At 50.0% G+C, this 14,935-nt stretch overlaps 1 protein-coding gene across 1 annotated transcript; it reads left to right on the plus strand.

Annotated features, from left to right (window-relative positions):
• Positions 1-8,392: 8,392 nt before the first annotated feature.
• On the plus strand, positions 8,393-9,028 carry RNF222 (ring finger protein 222; the record flags this gene model as incomplete). Its single annotated transcript, XM_080712972.1, has 1 exon — positions 8,393-9,028. The coding sequence occupies one exon, from the start codon at positions 8,393-8,395 to the stop codon at positions 9,026-9,028; it is 636 nt and encodes a 211-aa protein (XP_080569098.1).
• Between the last annotated feature and the right edge of the window lie 5,907 nt (positions 9,029-14,935).

A 14,935-nucleotide genomic window follows, 5' to 3' on the forward strand; every position in this document is an offset into this window, starting at 1 on the left:
CCCTTTTTCTTTTGAAACAAGTTCTCATTAAGTTGCTGAGAATGGCCTCAAACCTGCAATTCTTGTGTTTCAGCCTTTCAAGGAATGAGATTACAAGCATGTGCCATCATGCCCAGTTTTATTAATAGTTTGATGTGTCTTCTTCTAGACTTATTTTTACTATTTATTTATTTAGTGTGACTGGGGATTGAACCTAGGAGCATTCTACCTCCAAGATACACCCCTAGCCCTATTTTTTATTTTTTATTTTGAAACAAGTTCTCACTAGGTAGCTGAGGCTAGCTGCAAACCTGTGATCCTCCTGTGTCAGCTTCCCAAGCACTGGGATTACAAGCGTGCGCCACCACGCCTGGCTCTATTTTATTATTTTGTTTTATTGTGGTACTGAGGACAGAACCAAGGGGCCTTCTACCTCTTAACTATACCCACAGCCCTATTTTATATTTTATTTATTTTTATTTTTATTATTTATTTATTTATTTTGGTGGTACTGGGGTTCCTGGAAGCCCTTCTACCTCCGGGCTACACTCCCAGACCTATTTTTACATTTTTATTTGGAAACAGGGTCTCCTAAGCCAGCGCGTGCGGCTGGCTTCAAACCTGCGCGATCCTCCTGTCTCCGCCTCCCAAGCGCGGGGATTACAAGCGTGCGCCACCATGCCCGGCTCTATTTTATATTTTATTTCGCAATAAGATTTCACGTAGTTGCTGAGGCTGACTTTGAACCTGCAATTCTACTGTTTTAGCTTTCTAAGTACTGGGATTATGGGTGTGTGCCACCTTGCTTCTTCTGACTTGCTTCTTCTGTGCCAGGTGTGGTGGCACAGGGCACACGCCCACCTGTAATCCTAGTACTTAGAAAGCTGAGACCTGAGGATCACAGGTTCAAGGTCAGCCTCAGCAATTTAGAGAGGGCCCTCTACAACTTAGTAAGAGAAATCCTGTTTCAAAACAAAAAATAAAAATAGGGCTGGGGGTGTAGCTCAGAGGTAGAACACTCCTGGGTTTAATCCCCAGTACCATAAAATAGATGATAGATGGATGGATGGATGGATGGACGGACGGACAGATAGCTAGATAGATTGAGTGAGTCAGGAGTATAGCTCAGAGTTTGAAGGCCCCTAGGTTCGATCCCCAGGAAGGGAGGGAAGGAAATACACAATTAATTGTTGTAAACCATGGTTACAGTACTGTGTTATAAAACATCAGAAGTTATACCCTCTACCAACTTCTGCCTCTTAACACCAGGGTGGCTGGTCTTTGGCACTCTGAGCCCCTCTAGGCGTTTGATGACCTAGAAACGCGTGCTCACCCAGACCTTTGTCTGTCATAGTCTTCGTGAGGCTGATCTACAGACCCCTTCATCCTGTGCCCAGGGTGGGGACAGAGGGGCATCACCAACCTGTGACCCAGGTAGTGGGAAGGACAGGGAGACCCATGCCTGGGGGGCCTGATGGAAGGGGCCCCGGGTCACTGCTTCGCTGTGGGACCCTCTGACTCAGGCAGGGGTGCCTCTGCTCGCATCCTCCTCGAGATCACCTGACGCCAGCAGCTGCCCAACCCCTGGGCAACGCCAAAAGCCTCCTGGCCTCAAACGGGTTGGGCAGCATTCACTTCCCGGGGCTGTCCTGCCGACCTGCCCCGTCATTAGGAAATGCCTCTGTGCCCGGCCGGCGCAGTGACAGCGGCGGGAAGGGATCGCGCGGCCAGCCGCCCATCTGCCCTCCGAGCCCCGGGCAGAAAGACTGGATGCTGCTGTCTCTGGACCCAGCTAACGACGTGAGTCTGGGAGCTTGGCTGGGGAACACGGCACTGTTCTGGAGGCCAAGCTGAAATGATGCGGGGCTGTGTATATGAGTGTGCGTGTGTGTGTGTGTGCGTGTGTGTGTGTGTGTGTGTGTGTGAGAGAGAGAGAGAAAGAGAGAGAATGTGTGTGATGTGGTTGGTGCTTATGCGTGGGGAGGTCAGAACTGAAACCATAGGGATTTGTAGTAAGACTCTGGGAGGGAGTCCCAAACGGGGTGTGTGTGTGTGTGTGTGTGTGTGTGTGTGTGTGTGTGTGTGTTGAGCATTGTATCCCCAAGATATACCCCTAGTCTTTTTTTTCCCCCTTGTTTGTACAGTACTGTATTGTCTTTGGTGGAGGGAGGCTGATACTGGGGATGGAACCCAGGGGCATTCTATCTTTGAGCTATATCCCAAACCCTTTTATTATTATTATCATTATCGTGATCATCATTTTGTGTGTGTGTGTGGCACTAGGGATGGAACCCAGGGGCATTCTACCTCTGAGCTACACCCCCAGCCCTATTTTTTATTCTTTATTTTGAAACAGGGGCTCACTGAGTTGCAAAGGGCCTCACTAAGTAGCTGAGGCTGTCCGCGAACCGGGATCCTCCTGTCTCGGCCTCCCAAATATTGAGATTACAAGCGTGCGCCACCACGCCCCGTATCATATTTGTTTTGAAACAGGCTTTCACTAAGTTACTGAGGGTCTCACTAAACTAGTGAGTCTGGTCTCAAACCTGTGATCCTCCTGCCTCGGCCCCCCAAGTCCTGGGACTACAGGCGTGTGCCGCCACGCCTGGCTTCACTCTGTGTCTTGGCGGGGTGGTTTCCTAGGGTTGGCCGCACCGGTCCCTCCCATCCTCAGGGATGGGCTGCTCCTTGGAGGACAGGCACGGGTGCCTCCTGAGGTCACTCCCCGGGGTCAGCCACTGTCTTTCTCCTCCTTCACAGTGGCCAGAGGGACAGCCCTGCTCAAGGTCAGCCTGAGGAGGGAAGTTTGGGTAGCCACGTTTCAATCCATTCTTCGTCATCTACGCCACTGACCAGCCTGGAGAGCCTTCCACAGAGACCTTCTCGGCCCCCAGTAGAGGAGGTGGTACAGAGCGCGCGAGGTGTAGCCAGGCCGTCCTGGGTTCGAATCCCAGATCTACCCTATATATTAAGCAGTGTGACATTGGACAAGTTATTCTACCTAAGCCCTGAGCCTCAGTTCCCTCATCTGTAAAATGGAGATAATATCTACCTCCCAGAGTTATTGGCAGGATTCAAGGAAGAAGGGATGCGAGTAAGGCCAAGCACGTAATTAGCGTTCAGTAAATTGCCCGCTGTTATAATTATTTATTATTGGCTCGACACTGGTCCCGCCTCAGCTAGGAAGACTCTCCGGGCCTCCCCTTCCCCAGTTTCCTAAGGCGCCCGTGGAGGTGCCTTTGGTGCAGAACGCCTCCCATTGTTGACCGACCAGAGCATGTTCCTTGAGTCTCCCACTGCCCTCTCCCGCGTGCCAGCACACAGGCCCATCAAGAAACTCAGGGATGGGGAACCGCGTTGGGGAAGAGAAAGGGAGAGACACAGGAAGGAGGGAGGAGTCAGGGAAAGACAGGGAGGGTGGAGGAAGAAGGCGGGGAAGGAGGTGACCGGGTCCAGGCAGGAATGGCAGGCGCTCCTGAAGGACAGGAACCAGGAAGAGGCCACCAGTGGGGACCTGGGGTGTCCTGTGCACTCTCAGGACACCTTTTATTTTCCTAGAACTCAAATGAGTAGTAAAAGCTCTCCTCCTAACTGGCGGAATGGTGCACGTTTGTAATTACAGCACTGGGGAGGCTGAGACAAGAGGATCCAGGTTTGAGGACAGCCTCAGCTACTACTTAGTGAGGCCCTCTGCGACTCAGTGAGACCCTGTTTCAGAATAAAGAATAAAAAATAAGGCTGGGGGTGTAGCTTGGAGGTAGAATGCCCCTGGGTTCCATCCCCAGTACTGAAAAAAAAAAAAAAAACTCTTCTCCTCCTACTCCTCTTCCTCGTTTCTTCTCTTCCTCCTCCTCCTCTCATCCCAAGAAGGACAGTGCTCCCAAATCAGCTAATAGTAACTCACCCAAATCTATTATCTGTGGAATCTTTCTTTTTTTTTTTTTTTTTGGTGGCACTGGGGGTGGAACCCAGAGGCTTTCTACCTCCGGGCTATACCCCCAGACCTATTTTATATTTTATTTGGAAACAGGGTCTCACTAAGTTGCTGAGAGCCTCACTAAGTAGCTGAGGCTGGCTTCGAACCCGCGCGATCCTCCTGGCTCAGCCTCCCAAGCGCGGCGATTACAAGCGTGCGCCACCACGCCCGGCCTCATCTGTGGAATCTTCTTTCTCTTTTCTATTTCGCTCTCCATCACCCTCCTGAGTAGCCAGGGGGAAAAGCACTCCCTCTCTCTAGACTTTAATCCGCTTATTGATACAACTAGGAGGTTCTGCTGGGCGTGGTGGCACACGCTTGACCCGCAAAAAAAAAAAAAAAAAAAAAAAAAAAAAAAAACCTAGGAGGTTCATCAAAATGGTTGCTAAAGTCGGTTATTTGGTATTCTCTTATCTGTAGTTATTCTCTTGCCTACCTTGACCCTACTTCTCAGTTCTCCACACAATTTAAGCTATTGATTATCAATCTTCCTTTTTTTTTTTTTTTCTTTTTTTTTGCGGGTCTGGGGATAGAACCCAGGGGCATTCAACCTCTGAGCTACACCTCCAGCCCTATTTTTTATTCCTTATTTTGAGACAGGGTCTCACTGAGTTGCAGAGGGCCTCACTAAGTAGCTGAGGCTATCCACGAACCGCGATCCTCTGGTCTCAGCCTCCCGAATGCTGGGATTACAAGCGTGCGCCACCATGCCCGGCTCCATCATCTTAATTTCTATCCATTGGACATCACCTAATCTCTTGTCATCTTGTCAGGTATTCTAATTTGAGGTGGCCTGCTCCATCTCAAGGGGCTGTGACCTTTTAGTTAAGACCAATGAAAGAGGTCTCCCAAGTTCCCTTCAGCAGAAGAGGGGAAAGAGGACTGGGCCGGTCTTAACAATGAAACCTCCCCTTCCCTGAGCACCTACTGTATGACATATTTTTTTCTTACAGTAGATCACTGAAGATTGTCGACGATTCTGGGAGGAAGGTAGTATTATAATTACTAATTTCATTTTACAAGTAGAAAAGTGAAGGCCGGGCGTGGTGGCGCACGCTTGTAATTCCCGCGCTTGGGAGGCTGAGACAGGAGGCTCGCACAGGTTCGAAGCCAGCCTCAGGTACTTAGTGAGGCTCTCAGCAACTTAGTGAGACCCTGTTTCCAAATAAAATATATTAAAAAAAATAGGACTGGGAGTATAACCTGGAGATAGAAAAGCCCCTGGGTACCACCCCCAGTACCACCAAAAAGGGGGCCACATAGACTGCCTAAAAAATCCAAGAGGAAACTCCTGCAAAGATTTTGGGGTCCCTGGTCTCTTGTCACAACCTCCAAATATCTTTACTCTTTATTAGTTATAGAACATTTTCAAGCCAGCGTGGTGGCGCACGCTTGTAATCCCCGCACTGGGGAGGCGGAGACAGGAGGATCGCGCAGGTTCGAAGCCAGCCTCGCTGTCTTAAGAGACCCTGTTTCCAAATAAAAGCATAAAATAGGTCTGGGAGTGTAGCCCGGAGGTTGAAGGGCTTCCAGGAACCCCAGTACCACCAAAACATAAAAATAAAAATAAAAAATAGAACATTTTTCAGTTGGCAAAAAGAATTTGTAACCAATCCAAGAGAGGTGAGAAATTCTAAAAGATTTGTGATCTTTATTGTGTGTTTGTGTGTGTGTGTGTGTGTGTGTGTGTGTGTGTGTGTGTGTGTGTGTTTGGTGCTGGAGATCAAAACCAGGGGCATTCTACCTCTGAGCTGTACCCCTAGCTGTGTTTTTATTTTTTTTTATTTGGAAACAGGTCTTGCTAGGCCACTGAGATTCTCATTAAGTAGCTGAGACTGGCCTCAGACCTGCGACCCTCCAGTCTCAGCCTCCTAAATACTGGGATTACAAGCGTGCAATACCATGCCTGGCCAGACACTGTTTTAAATCCCCCATGTTGCCGGGCGTGGTGGGCACGCTTGTAATCCCCGCGCTTGGGAGGCGGAGACAGGAGGATCGCGCAGGTTCGAAGCCAGCCACGCGCGCTGGCTTAGGAGACCCTGTTTCCAAATAAAAATGTAAAAATAGGTCTGGGAGTGTAGCCCGGAGGTAGAAGGGCTTCCAGGAACCCCAGTACCACCAAAAAAAAAAAAAAAGAAAGAAAAGAAAAATAAATAAATAAATAAATAAATAAATAAATCCCCCATGTTTCTTTATAGTGACACCACCGCGTTGATTTCCAGCAGTATCACACCGCCTGGTCCCTTGTTTTTTCTCTCAGCAGACTTGGCTCCCGGTGACTTTTGACCGTTTCCAAAACACACCATCCAAGGATGAAACCCTGCCTTCCCTGCGGTCAGTGAGGAGTTCCTGGCTCTGACTGCCTCAGGTGGCCCTATAAGAATCCGGAGAATGACCGAGCATGCGTGACTATGCGGAGGGCCACCAGGCATTCGTGTGTGTAAGTCCCAAGCTCTTCTTTTTTTTTTTGCAGTACTACGGATTGAACCCGGGCCTTTGCACCTGCTAGCCAAGGTCTCTACCACTGAGCCGTGTCCCCAGCGCCCCTGCCTTGAGTTTGTTTAGTACTAGGGATTAATCCCAGGGGCGTTCTACCTCCATGCTACACCTTCAGCCCTTTTACTTTTTATTTTATTTATTTATTTATTTATTTATTTATTTATTTATTTGCGGGCCTGGGGATGGAACCCAGGGGCATTCGACCTCCGAGCTACACCCCCTGCCCTTTTTTTTTTTTTTGAAGCCGGGTCTCGCTGAGTTGCAGAGTAGCCGAGGCTGTCTGCGAACCGCGATCCTCCGGTCTCAGCCTCCCGAATGCTGGGATTACAAGCGCGCACCACCACGCCCGGCTACTTTTTAAATTTTGAAATAGGGTCTTGCTAAGTTGCTGAGGGTCTCACTAAATTGCTGAGGCTGGCCTCCAACCTGCAGTCCTCCCAAATACTGGGATTACAGGCATGCACCACTGCACCCAGTTCCACTGAGCTTTATTTATTTATTTACTTATTTACTTATTTTTGTTTCATTTTGTGGGCCTGGGTATGGAACCCAAGGGTGTTCAACCTCCGGCCTACACCCCCTGCCCTATTTTTTATTCCTTATTTTGGTGGTACTAGGGTTCCTGGAAGCCCTTCTACCTCCGGGCTACACTCCCAGACCTTTTTTTTTTTTTTTGAAACAGGGTCTCTTAAGCCAGCGCGGCTGGCTTCGAACCCGCACAATCCTCCTGTCTCCGCCCGGCGTTTATTCCTTATTTGGAAACCAGGTCTCACTGAGTTGCAGAGGGCCTCACTAAGTAGCTGAGGCTGTCCGCCAACCGCGATCCTCTCTCTGGTCTCAGCCTCCGGAATGCTGGGATTACAAGCGCGCGCCACCACGCCCGGCTTTGTATTCATTATTTATTTATTTATTTACTGCGGTACTAGGGATTGAACCCAGGGGCTTTTCTACCTCCAAGCTATAGTGCCAGCCCTATTTTATTGTTTATTTGGAAACAAGGTCTCACTAAGATGCTGAGGCTGGCCTCTCACCTGTGAGTCTCCTATCTCAGCCTCCCAAGTGCTGTGGTTACAAGAGCTTTATTTATTTTTTTTAATAGTCATTGCTTTAGAGCGACCATTGGCACAAATCAGCGGCTGTGGGAAGTCCCGCCCGTCAGCCATCCCCACTTGAGGGGAAAAGACTGAGGAACAACACTTTCCTGAAAAATGGCCACTTTGGCGGGGCGTGGTGGCGCACACTTGTAATCCCAGTACTTGGGAGGCCGAGACAGGAAGGATGGAGCTTCGCAGACAGCCCTCCGCAACTTAGTAGTACCCTGTTTCAAAATAAAGAATAAAAAACAGGGCCAGGGGTGTAGCTGGGAAGTAGAATGCCCCTGGCTTCCATTCCTAGTGCTGCAAAATAAATAAATAAAACAAATAAATAAATAAATAATGGCCACTTTGGTGGGTGCAGGCCCACACTGAAGCCGGCTCGGGCTGGGCCTGCAGCATCTTGGCTTCCTGTTTGCCCCAGGAACTGGGTCCTCCAGTCATTTCTTCCGCTTTGAACCAGGAAGGGGTGAGGCGGTGACCTCACCGGGAGTGCAGGTCCAGGCCCAGGTGAGGCCTCGGGTGCGTGGTCAGGTGCATCAGGTAGTCATCACACTCTCTGCCTCTCCCTCCAGACTCAACCTCTGGGCCCTCGGGTCTGTCGCCCGTGCCGCCCTCTAGGTGCACCTGCATGTGCACGGCTCCTCCTCAGGGCCTGGGCTCTAGGTCGATGGTCCTGGTTTGACTCAGGTGGGGCACTACAGAGCCACCACAGGAGTAGAGGAGGTGGAGGCAGGGGTGCCATCGGAGTAGCTAGGAAGGGCGGAAAGGAGGGCCAAAGGCCCAATGTCCCTGACCTGTGCCTTCCTCCACTCCAGCTAAGCCCTGCCTGCTCCCAGGGGTCATGTCCGAAGGGGAAAGCAAAGACAGCTCGGGCAGCGAGTGCCCCGTGTGCTATGAGAAGTTCCGGGACCTGGAGGGTGCCAGCCGGACGCTGAGCTGCGGCCACGTGTTTTGCCACGACTGCCTGGTCAAGTACCTGCTGTCCACCCGGGTGGACGGGCAGGTGCAAAGGACCATCGTGTGCCCCATCTGCCGCTACGTTACCTTCCTCAGCAAGAAGAGCTCCCGCTGGCCCTCCATGCTGGACAAGAGCTCACAGACCCTGACCGTGCCAGTGGGTCCGCCCTCGGCGCCCTCGCCCGACGGCGGGGGCCACACCAACCCTCTGGCCGTCTCCCAGCCGGCCTGGAGGTCGTCCTCGGGCGCGGGTGCCCAGCTCCCCTTGGACCTGCTGCCCAGCCTGCCCCGGGAGGCGCAGACCTTTATCATCAGCCGCCACGGGATGCCCCTGGGCGATCAGGACAGCGTGCTGCCCCGCCGCAGCCTGGCGGAGGTCTCCGAGGGGTCCCCGGCGCCCAGCTCTGCCCGCTCCTTCTGCTGCAGGTCGCGGGCCCTCCTGCTCATCACCCTCATCGCCGTGGTGGCCGTGGTGACGGCCATCCTGCCCTGGGTGCTGCTGGTGAGGAAGCAGGTGTGAGCGGTGTGTGCAGAGGGCCCGCGCATCAAGACGGCCGACAGCTGCTCGCGTAGACCTGGTGTCACCAGGCTCCTAGAGGGTGGGGAGCCGGGCAGAGAGAGGCCATCTGAGCGGGGCTGGGTTGGAAGTATGATGGTTTGATTCACACCTTCATTCACCCACAGCATCCCAGCCCCCTGAAGTTAGGCACCATAGTCCGGCTGGGGACCCAGGTCTCTAAGGTAGAGCTGAGCCCTGTTTGAGAACCTCCGTTCTCAGCAAATACACCTCCTCTAGGCTGTTACTGCAGGTCAGGAAGATGGGTGGTCACTGCCCTTCTGGGGAGTCACCACCTGGGAGGTGCAGACCCTCCCTGTCAGGTAACTCACTGGAGCCAGGTGGGCTTTCCTGGGGACAAGGGGAGCTCTACTGGCCTCTGTCCCACCAGATGGGGGCCCACTGGTAGACCCCTTCCAGGCCAGAATTCCTGCTCAGGATTCTCTAGCTGGCCCCAGGAACAAACAGCAGAGTTGGTGCAAGGGCCTACATACAGGTTTTTCAGAATTTTAGCAGGGGTGCAGCACCCATCAAGCCCTCCCTGCCTCTGACCGTCCAGCCTAGGTCTTCCCTGAGGGGGCAGCTGGTCTCAGAGGCTGTGGCCCCAGATTTCTGGAGGAAGCAACAGTCTCAGAGAGCTGAGGCCAACCAGGAAATGGGGTTGCGGGCAGAAGCCAAGGTCAACCAGATGCCTACAAACAGCCGGAGGTCTCTGCGGGCCAGGCTTTGAGTTTGGGGGTTCTCCAGGGTGGAGTGGAAGGGAAGTCTGACAGGTGAGACTTGAGTCAGCGGAGAACTATGTGGGTAAATTAACCCCTGGGGGCTCCCGCCTCCCTCCCAGCCCAGGTCCTCCTGACCCAAACACTCATTAGAGGCCACACCAGCTGGGCCAGTTTCCCAGGTGGATTCTCAGGCTGAGCCGGGTGGGGAAGGAAACAGCTGTGCTTGTCAGGGAGCGCCGAGAGCTGTCAGATGCTTACCAAGGCCACTTGTCCTGGGGCCCCCACTGTGGACTGAGTGAGGCCTTTGATAAGGCTCACTGGAAAAGCCTCAGATCAGGTCTCAGATCAGGAGCTGTTATTCAGGAAAAGCTATTGGCTAGCTGGGCCCATAAGTCAACCAATGCCCTGTGCCTAAAAACAAAAACCTCCAGCCCTTGCCCCAAATCGGTAGGGGTCGGCACCCCGGATGTGCGGTACACTGAGCCCTCCACAGCCCCTCTTATCATAGTCAGCTCTGGGGAGGGGGAATCAGTTGGCTTCTTATCTAGTTCCCAAATTTGCTGTGTGTGTGGGGGGCTCCCCATTTGGGAATCTTTAGGGTGTGAGGTCCACAACACAGGGGCTGTTCGTGACATGGGGCGTGCTTTAAAGCACTTCTGGGCTTCCTCGTGTTTTATTCAAGACTAGACTGAAACACAGATGCTCCGGAGGGTGGATGTGGGGAAGGGGGACTATTTATTATAGTGACAAAAGTAACCTTAACTAAGAGACTCTGATAGAGTCTGTCTGCGCCTCAGCCAAGCTGCTCAAAAGTGCCGTGAATTTCTAGAGAGCCGATTCAAGACTGTCCAGATCCTGCTGTCTGCCCAGAGTTTCCTTCTGAATGACCCACAGTGTTTTCATATTATGCACCAGTGACTTGTGGATGGCACTTCTTTTATTTTCAAAGAATGTCAAAAGCTATTTTTTAAATAAAGGTATATATTTTCTCAAAGATTCCAGAGACTCTATGATATCTGTGGGACCCACTGGGTTTGGACTTCTAGGATAATTCACATTAGATGACAAGGATTGCTTCCTAATACAAACATAAAGATATATCCAGAGCCGCAAATGGCCCTTAAACACTGATTCAACCACTTCTAGAAAAGAAACGTGGTTTAATCTCCCGCTGGCATTATAGTTTTTGCTGATTGATGTGTCAAGTCCTGAAAGTTTTCATAATCCACTCTGCCGTGGAAGCTGAACTGTTGGTGGGAATGTTATTAGTGAAAGCCTATCAAGAGCCGGGCGTGGTGGCGCACGCTTGTAATCCTAGCATTCAGGAGGCTGAGACCAGAGGATCGCGGTTCGTGGACCAGCCTCAGCTACTACTTAGGCCCTCTGCAATTCAGTGAGACCCTGTTTCAAAATAAAAAAAAAAAAAGAAAGCCTATCAAGGAAAATTTTACATTATCAAAATTTCCACTTTGACACTGGGCCTGGTGGCGCACGCTTGTCATCCCCGCACTGGGGAGGCGGAGACAGGAGGATCTCGCAGGTTCGAAGCCAGCTTCGCTGACTTAAAAGACCCTGTTTCCAAATAAAATATAAAATAGGTCTGGGAGTGTAGCCTGGAGGTAGAAGGGTTTCCAGGAACCCCAGTACCACCAAACAACAACAACAACAACAACAACAACAACAACAACAACAAACAACAACAACAACAACAACAAATTCCACTTTGAGCCAGGCGTGGTAATATACACCTGTCATCACAGTACATGGGAGGCTGAGATAGGAGGATCCAGGTTCAAGGACAGCCTTAGTAATGTATCATTGAGACTCTCGGCAACCTAGTGAGGCCCTGTTTCAAAACACAAAAAATAAAACACTTATAATTCCAGTACTTGGGAGGCTGAGACAGGAGGATTGCAAGTTTGAAGACAGTTTTAGCAATGTATCATAAAGACTCTCAGTAACTTAATGAGACCCTGCTTCAAAACAAAACATAAAATGAAGCTGGGCATGGCTGCGCACACGTGTAATCCCAATACTTGGGAGGATGAGACAGGAGGATTGCAGGTTCTTAGCCAGCCTCAGCTACTTAGTGAGGCTCTCCACAACTTAGTGAGACCCTGTTTCAAAATAAAGAATAAAAATAGGGCTAAGAGTGTTGATTGGAGGTAGAATGCTTCTGGGTTCCATTCCTAGTATTATGCCAATATATGTATATTTTAAAAATTAAATAACCTGGGGATGTAACTCAGGGGAAGAATACCCCTGGGTTCAATCCCTAGTACAAATTAATTAATTAATTAAAATTTAAATTTAGCCGGGCGTGGTGGCGCACGCTTGTAATCTCCGCGCTTGGGAGGCGGAGACAGGAGGATGGCGCAGGTTCAAAGCCAGCCGCGCTGGCTTAAGAGACCCTCTTTCCAAAAATAAAATAGGTCTGGGAGTGTAGCCCGGAGGTAGAAGGGCTTCCAGGAACCCCAGTACCACCAAAATAAATAATAATAATAATAATAATAATAATAATAATAAATTTTAAATTTAAAATTTTCCACTTGGACCCAGCAATTACTGACCTGGAAATGTATCCTTTGGATACTCTTGCATATGTGATCACAAGGCTATAATATTGCACTGTTGTTTGTAATAAAAAAATTGGAGAAACCCTATATTGTCGTGTCCCTAAGGCTCCGTCCTGCAGAGCCCCGGGAAAGAAGACACAAACGCCGAGTCTGTTGATGATGCTTCCTCTTTAATGCTTCCCCCTCAATGCGCACAGCAGGCAAATATATATCAGTCTCATAACCCCTCCCTCATCACTCCACCAACCCCAAGCTTCCCACAGCTAGGGCATGCGCATTTCTAACCCTCTCATAGGCGGGCTGGTGGTAGCACGAGGCGCTGCGTCACTGATCATCCGTAGGGCGCCTGATAGGGCTCACTGCGCAGGCTCAGGGCACCGCCAGCCTCGTGAGCCTCGTGACTTGGCAACATGCCTAGGCGCCATCTTGAGCCACCCGCCCCATCCCGGTCTAGCCGAGTGGACCCCGACACTCTATGCCAATCAGTAGGCGACTAGTCACTTAAATTAAGGTCCAGGGATTATCATGGAGCTATAAAGAGCACAAGGAAGGGCTCATTGAATGACGTGGACAATCTCCAAGACACAATGGCAAATGGACTCAAGCCAGGTGTGGACCAGAGTATCGGGTACTAGTTATTTCTATAGAAAGAAGAAATGAGATGCCGGGCGTGGTGGCGCACACTTGGAATCCCAGCATTTGGGAGGCGGAGTCCGGAGGATCGCGGTTCGTGGACAGCCTCAGCTACTTAGCGAGGCCCTTCTCAACTCAGTGAGGCCCTGTTTCAAAAAATAAAAAGACCGCCGAGCGTGGTGGCGCACGCTTGTCATCCCCACACTTGGGAGGCGGAGACAGGAGGATCGCGCAGGTTCGAAGCCAGCCGCGCTTGCTTAAGAGACCCTGTTTCCAAATAAAATATGAAATAGGTCTGGGAGTGTAGCCCGGAGGTAGAAGGGTTCCATCCCCAGTACCACCTAAAATAAATAAATAAATAAAAATAAAAAGACCAGAAAATAGGGTTGGGGGTGTAGATCGGAGGTAGAATGCCTCTGGGTTTCATCCCTAGTGTCACAAAAAAAAAAAAAAGGAAAGAAACAAACAAACAAGCAAACAAACAAAGAAAAAGTGAGGATTGGCATCCCTATTTACTTATTTTTGCTTCTTTTTCTCTTCCTCCTCTTCCTTATTTGAACTGTGGATTGAATACAGGGATACTCTACCTCTGAGCTACACCCTCAACCCCCCACCTTTTTGATGGTACTAGGAATGGAATCCAGGAGCCTTCTACCTCCAGGCTACACTCCCAGACCTATTTTATATTTTATTTGGAAACAAGGGCTCACTAAATTGCTGAGAGCTTCATTAAGCTGCTGTGGCTGGCTTTGAACCTGCGATCCTCCTGTCTTAGCCTTCCAAGTACTGGGATTACACAAGTGTGCATCACCACGCCCAACCCCTCAGCCCCCCCTTTTTTTGGTGGTACTGGGGTTCCTGGAAGCCCTTCTACCTCCGGGCTACACTCCCAGACCTATTTTTACATTTCTATTTGGAAACAGGGTCTCCTAAGCCAGCGCACGCGGCTGGCTTCGAACCTGCGCCATCCTCCTGTCTCTGCCTCCCAAGCGCGGGGATTACAAGCGTGCGCCACCACGCCCGGCCTAATTTTTAAATTTAGAAATAGGATCTAAGTTCCTGAGGCTAGCCTCAAACCTATGATCCTCTTGTCTCAGCTTCCCAAGTATTGGAATTACAGGTGTGCACCACCATGCCTGGCCTATTTACTTACTTCTGCATAAAGAAATTGGAAAGATACATAAAAAACTAATAACAGTGATTAACTGTGTAAGGGGATGAGACACTGAAAGGATGGGAAGGAGAGTTTTCACTTTACCTTTTTTTTTTTTTTTTGTACTGAGGAATTCTACCTCCAAGCTACATGCTCAGCCCAATTTTATTGTTATTTTCTTGGTGGTACTGGGGATGGAACCCTTCTACCTCCGGGCTACACTCCCAGACCTATTTTATATTTTATTTGGAAACAGGGTCTCTTAAGCCAGCAAGGCTGGCTTCGAACCTGCGCGATCCTCCTGTCTCTCCCTCCCAGGCGCGGGGATTACAAGCGTGCGCCACCACGCCCGGCCCAATTTTATTTTTTTATTTGGAAACGAGGTCTCACTAGGTCTCGTGCCTAGTTATGCATTTTGATTTTTTTAAAAAATGTTTTTAGAGGAAACATATGTACCTTCTCCTTCTGTGCTTGGCTGGTCTCACTTAACATAATGTTCCCCAGGACTTTCCATCTTCTTGCAAATAATATAATTTTGTTCTTCTTTATGGCTGAGTAGAATTCCATTGTGTGTATTTCCCAAAGTTTTGCTATCCATTCATCTGTTGATGGAGATCTGGGTTGGTTCCATATTTTGGCTATTACGAATTGTGCTGCTATGAACATAGGTATGCATATGTTGCTGTATTTCTCTGAATTCAACCCCTTTGGAAAGATACCCAGGAGTGGTATAGCTGGATCATATGGTTTCCTCTAATATGCCCACACTAGGAAACACAGAGGATAC

The sequence above is a fragment of the Muscardinus avellanarius genome (genome assembly GCF_963383645.1).
Source record: "Muscardinus avellanarius genome assembly, chromosome: 16".
Lineage (NCBI taxonomy): Eukaryota > Metazoa > Chordata > Mammalia > Rodentia > Gliridae > Muscardinus > Muscardinus avellanarius.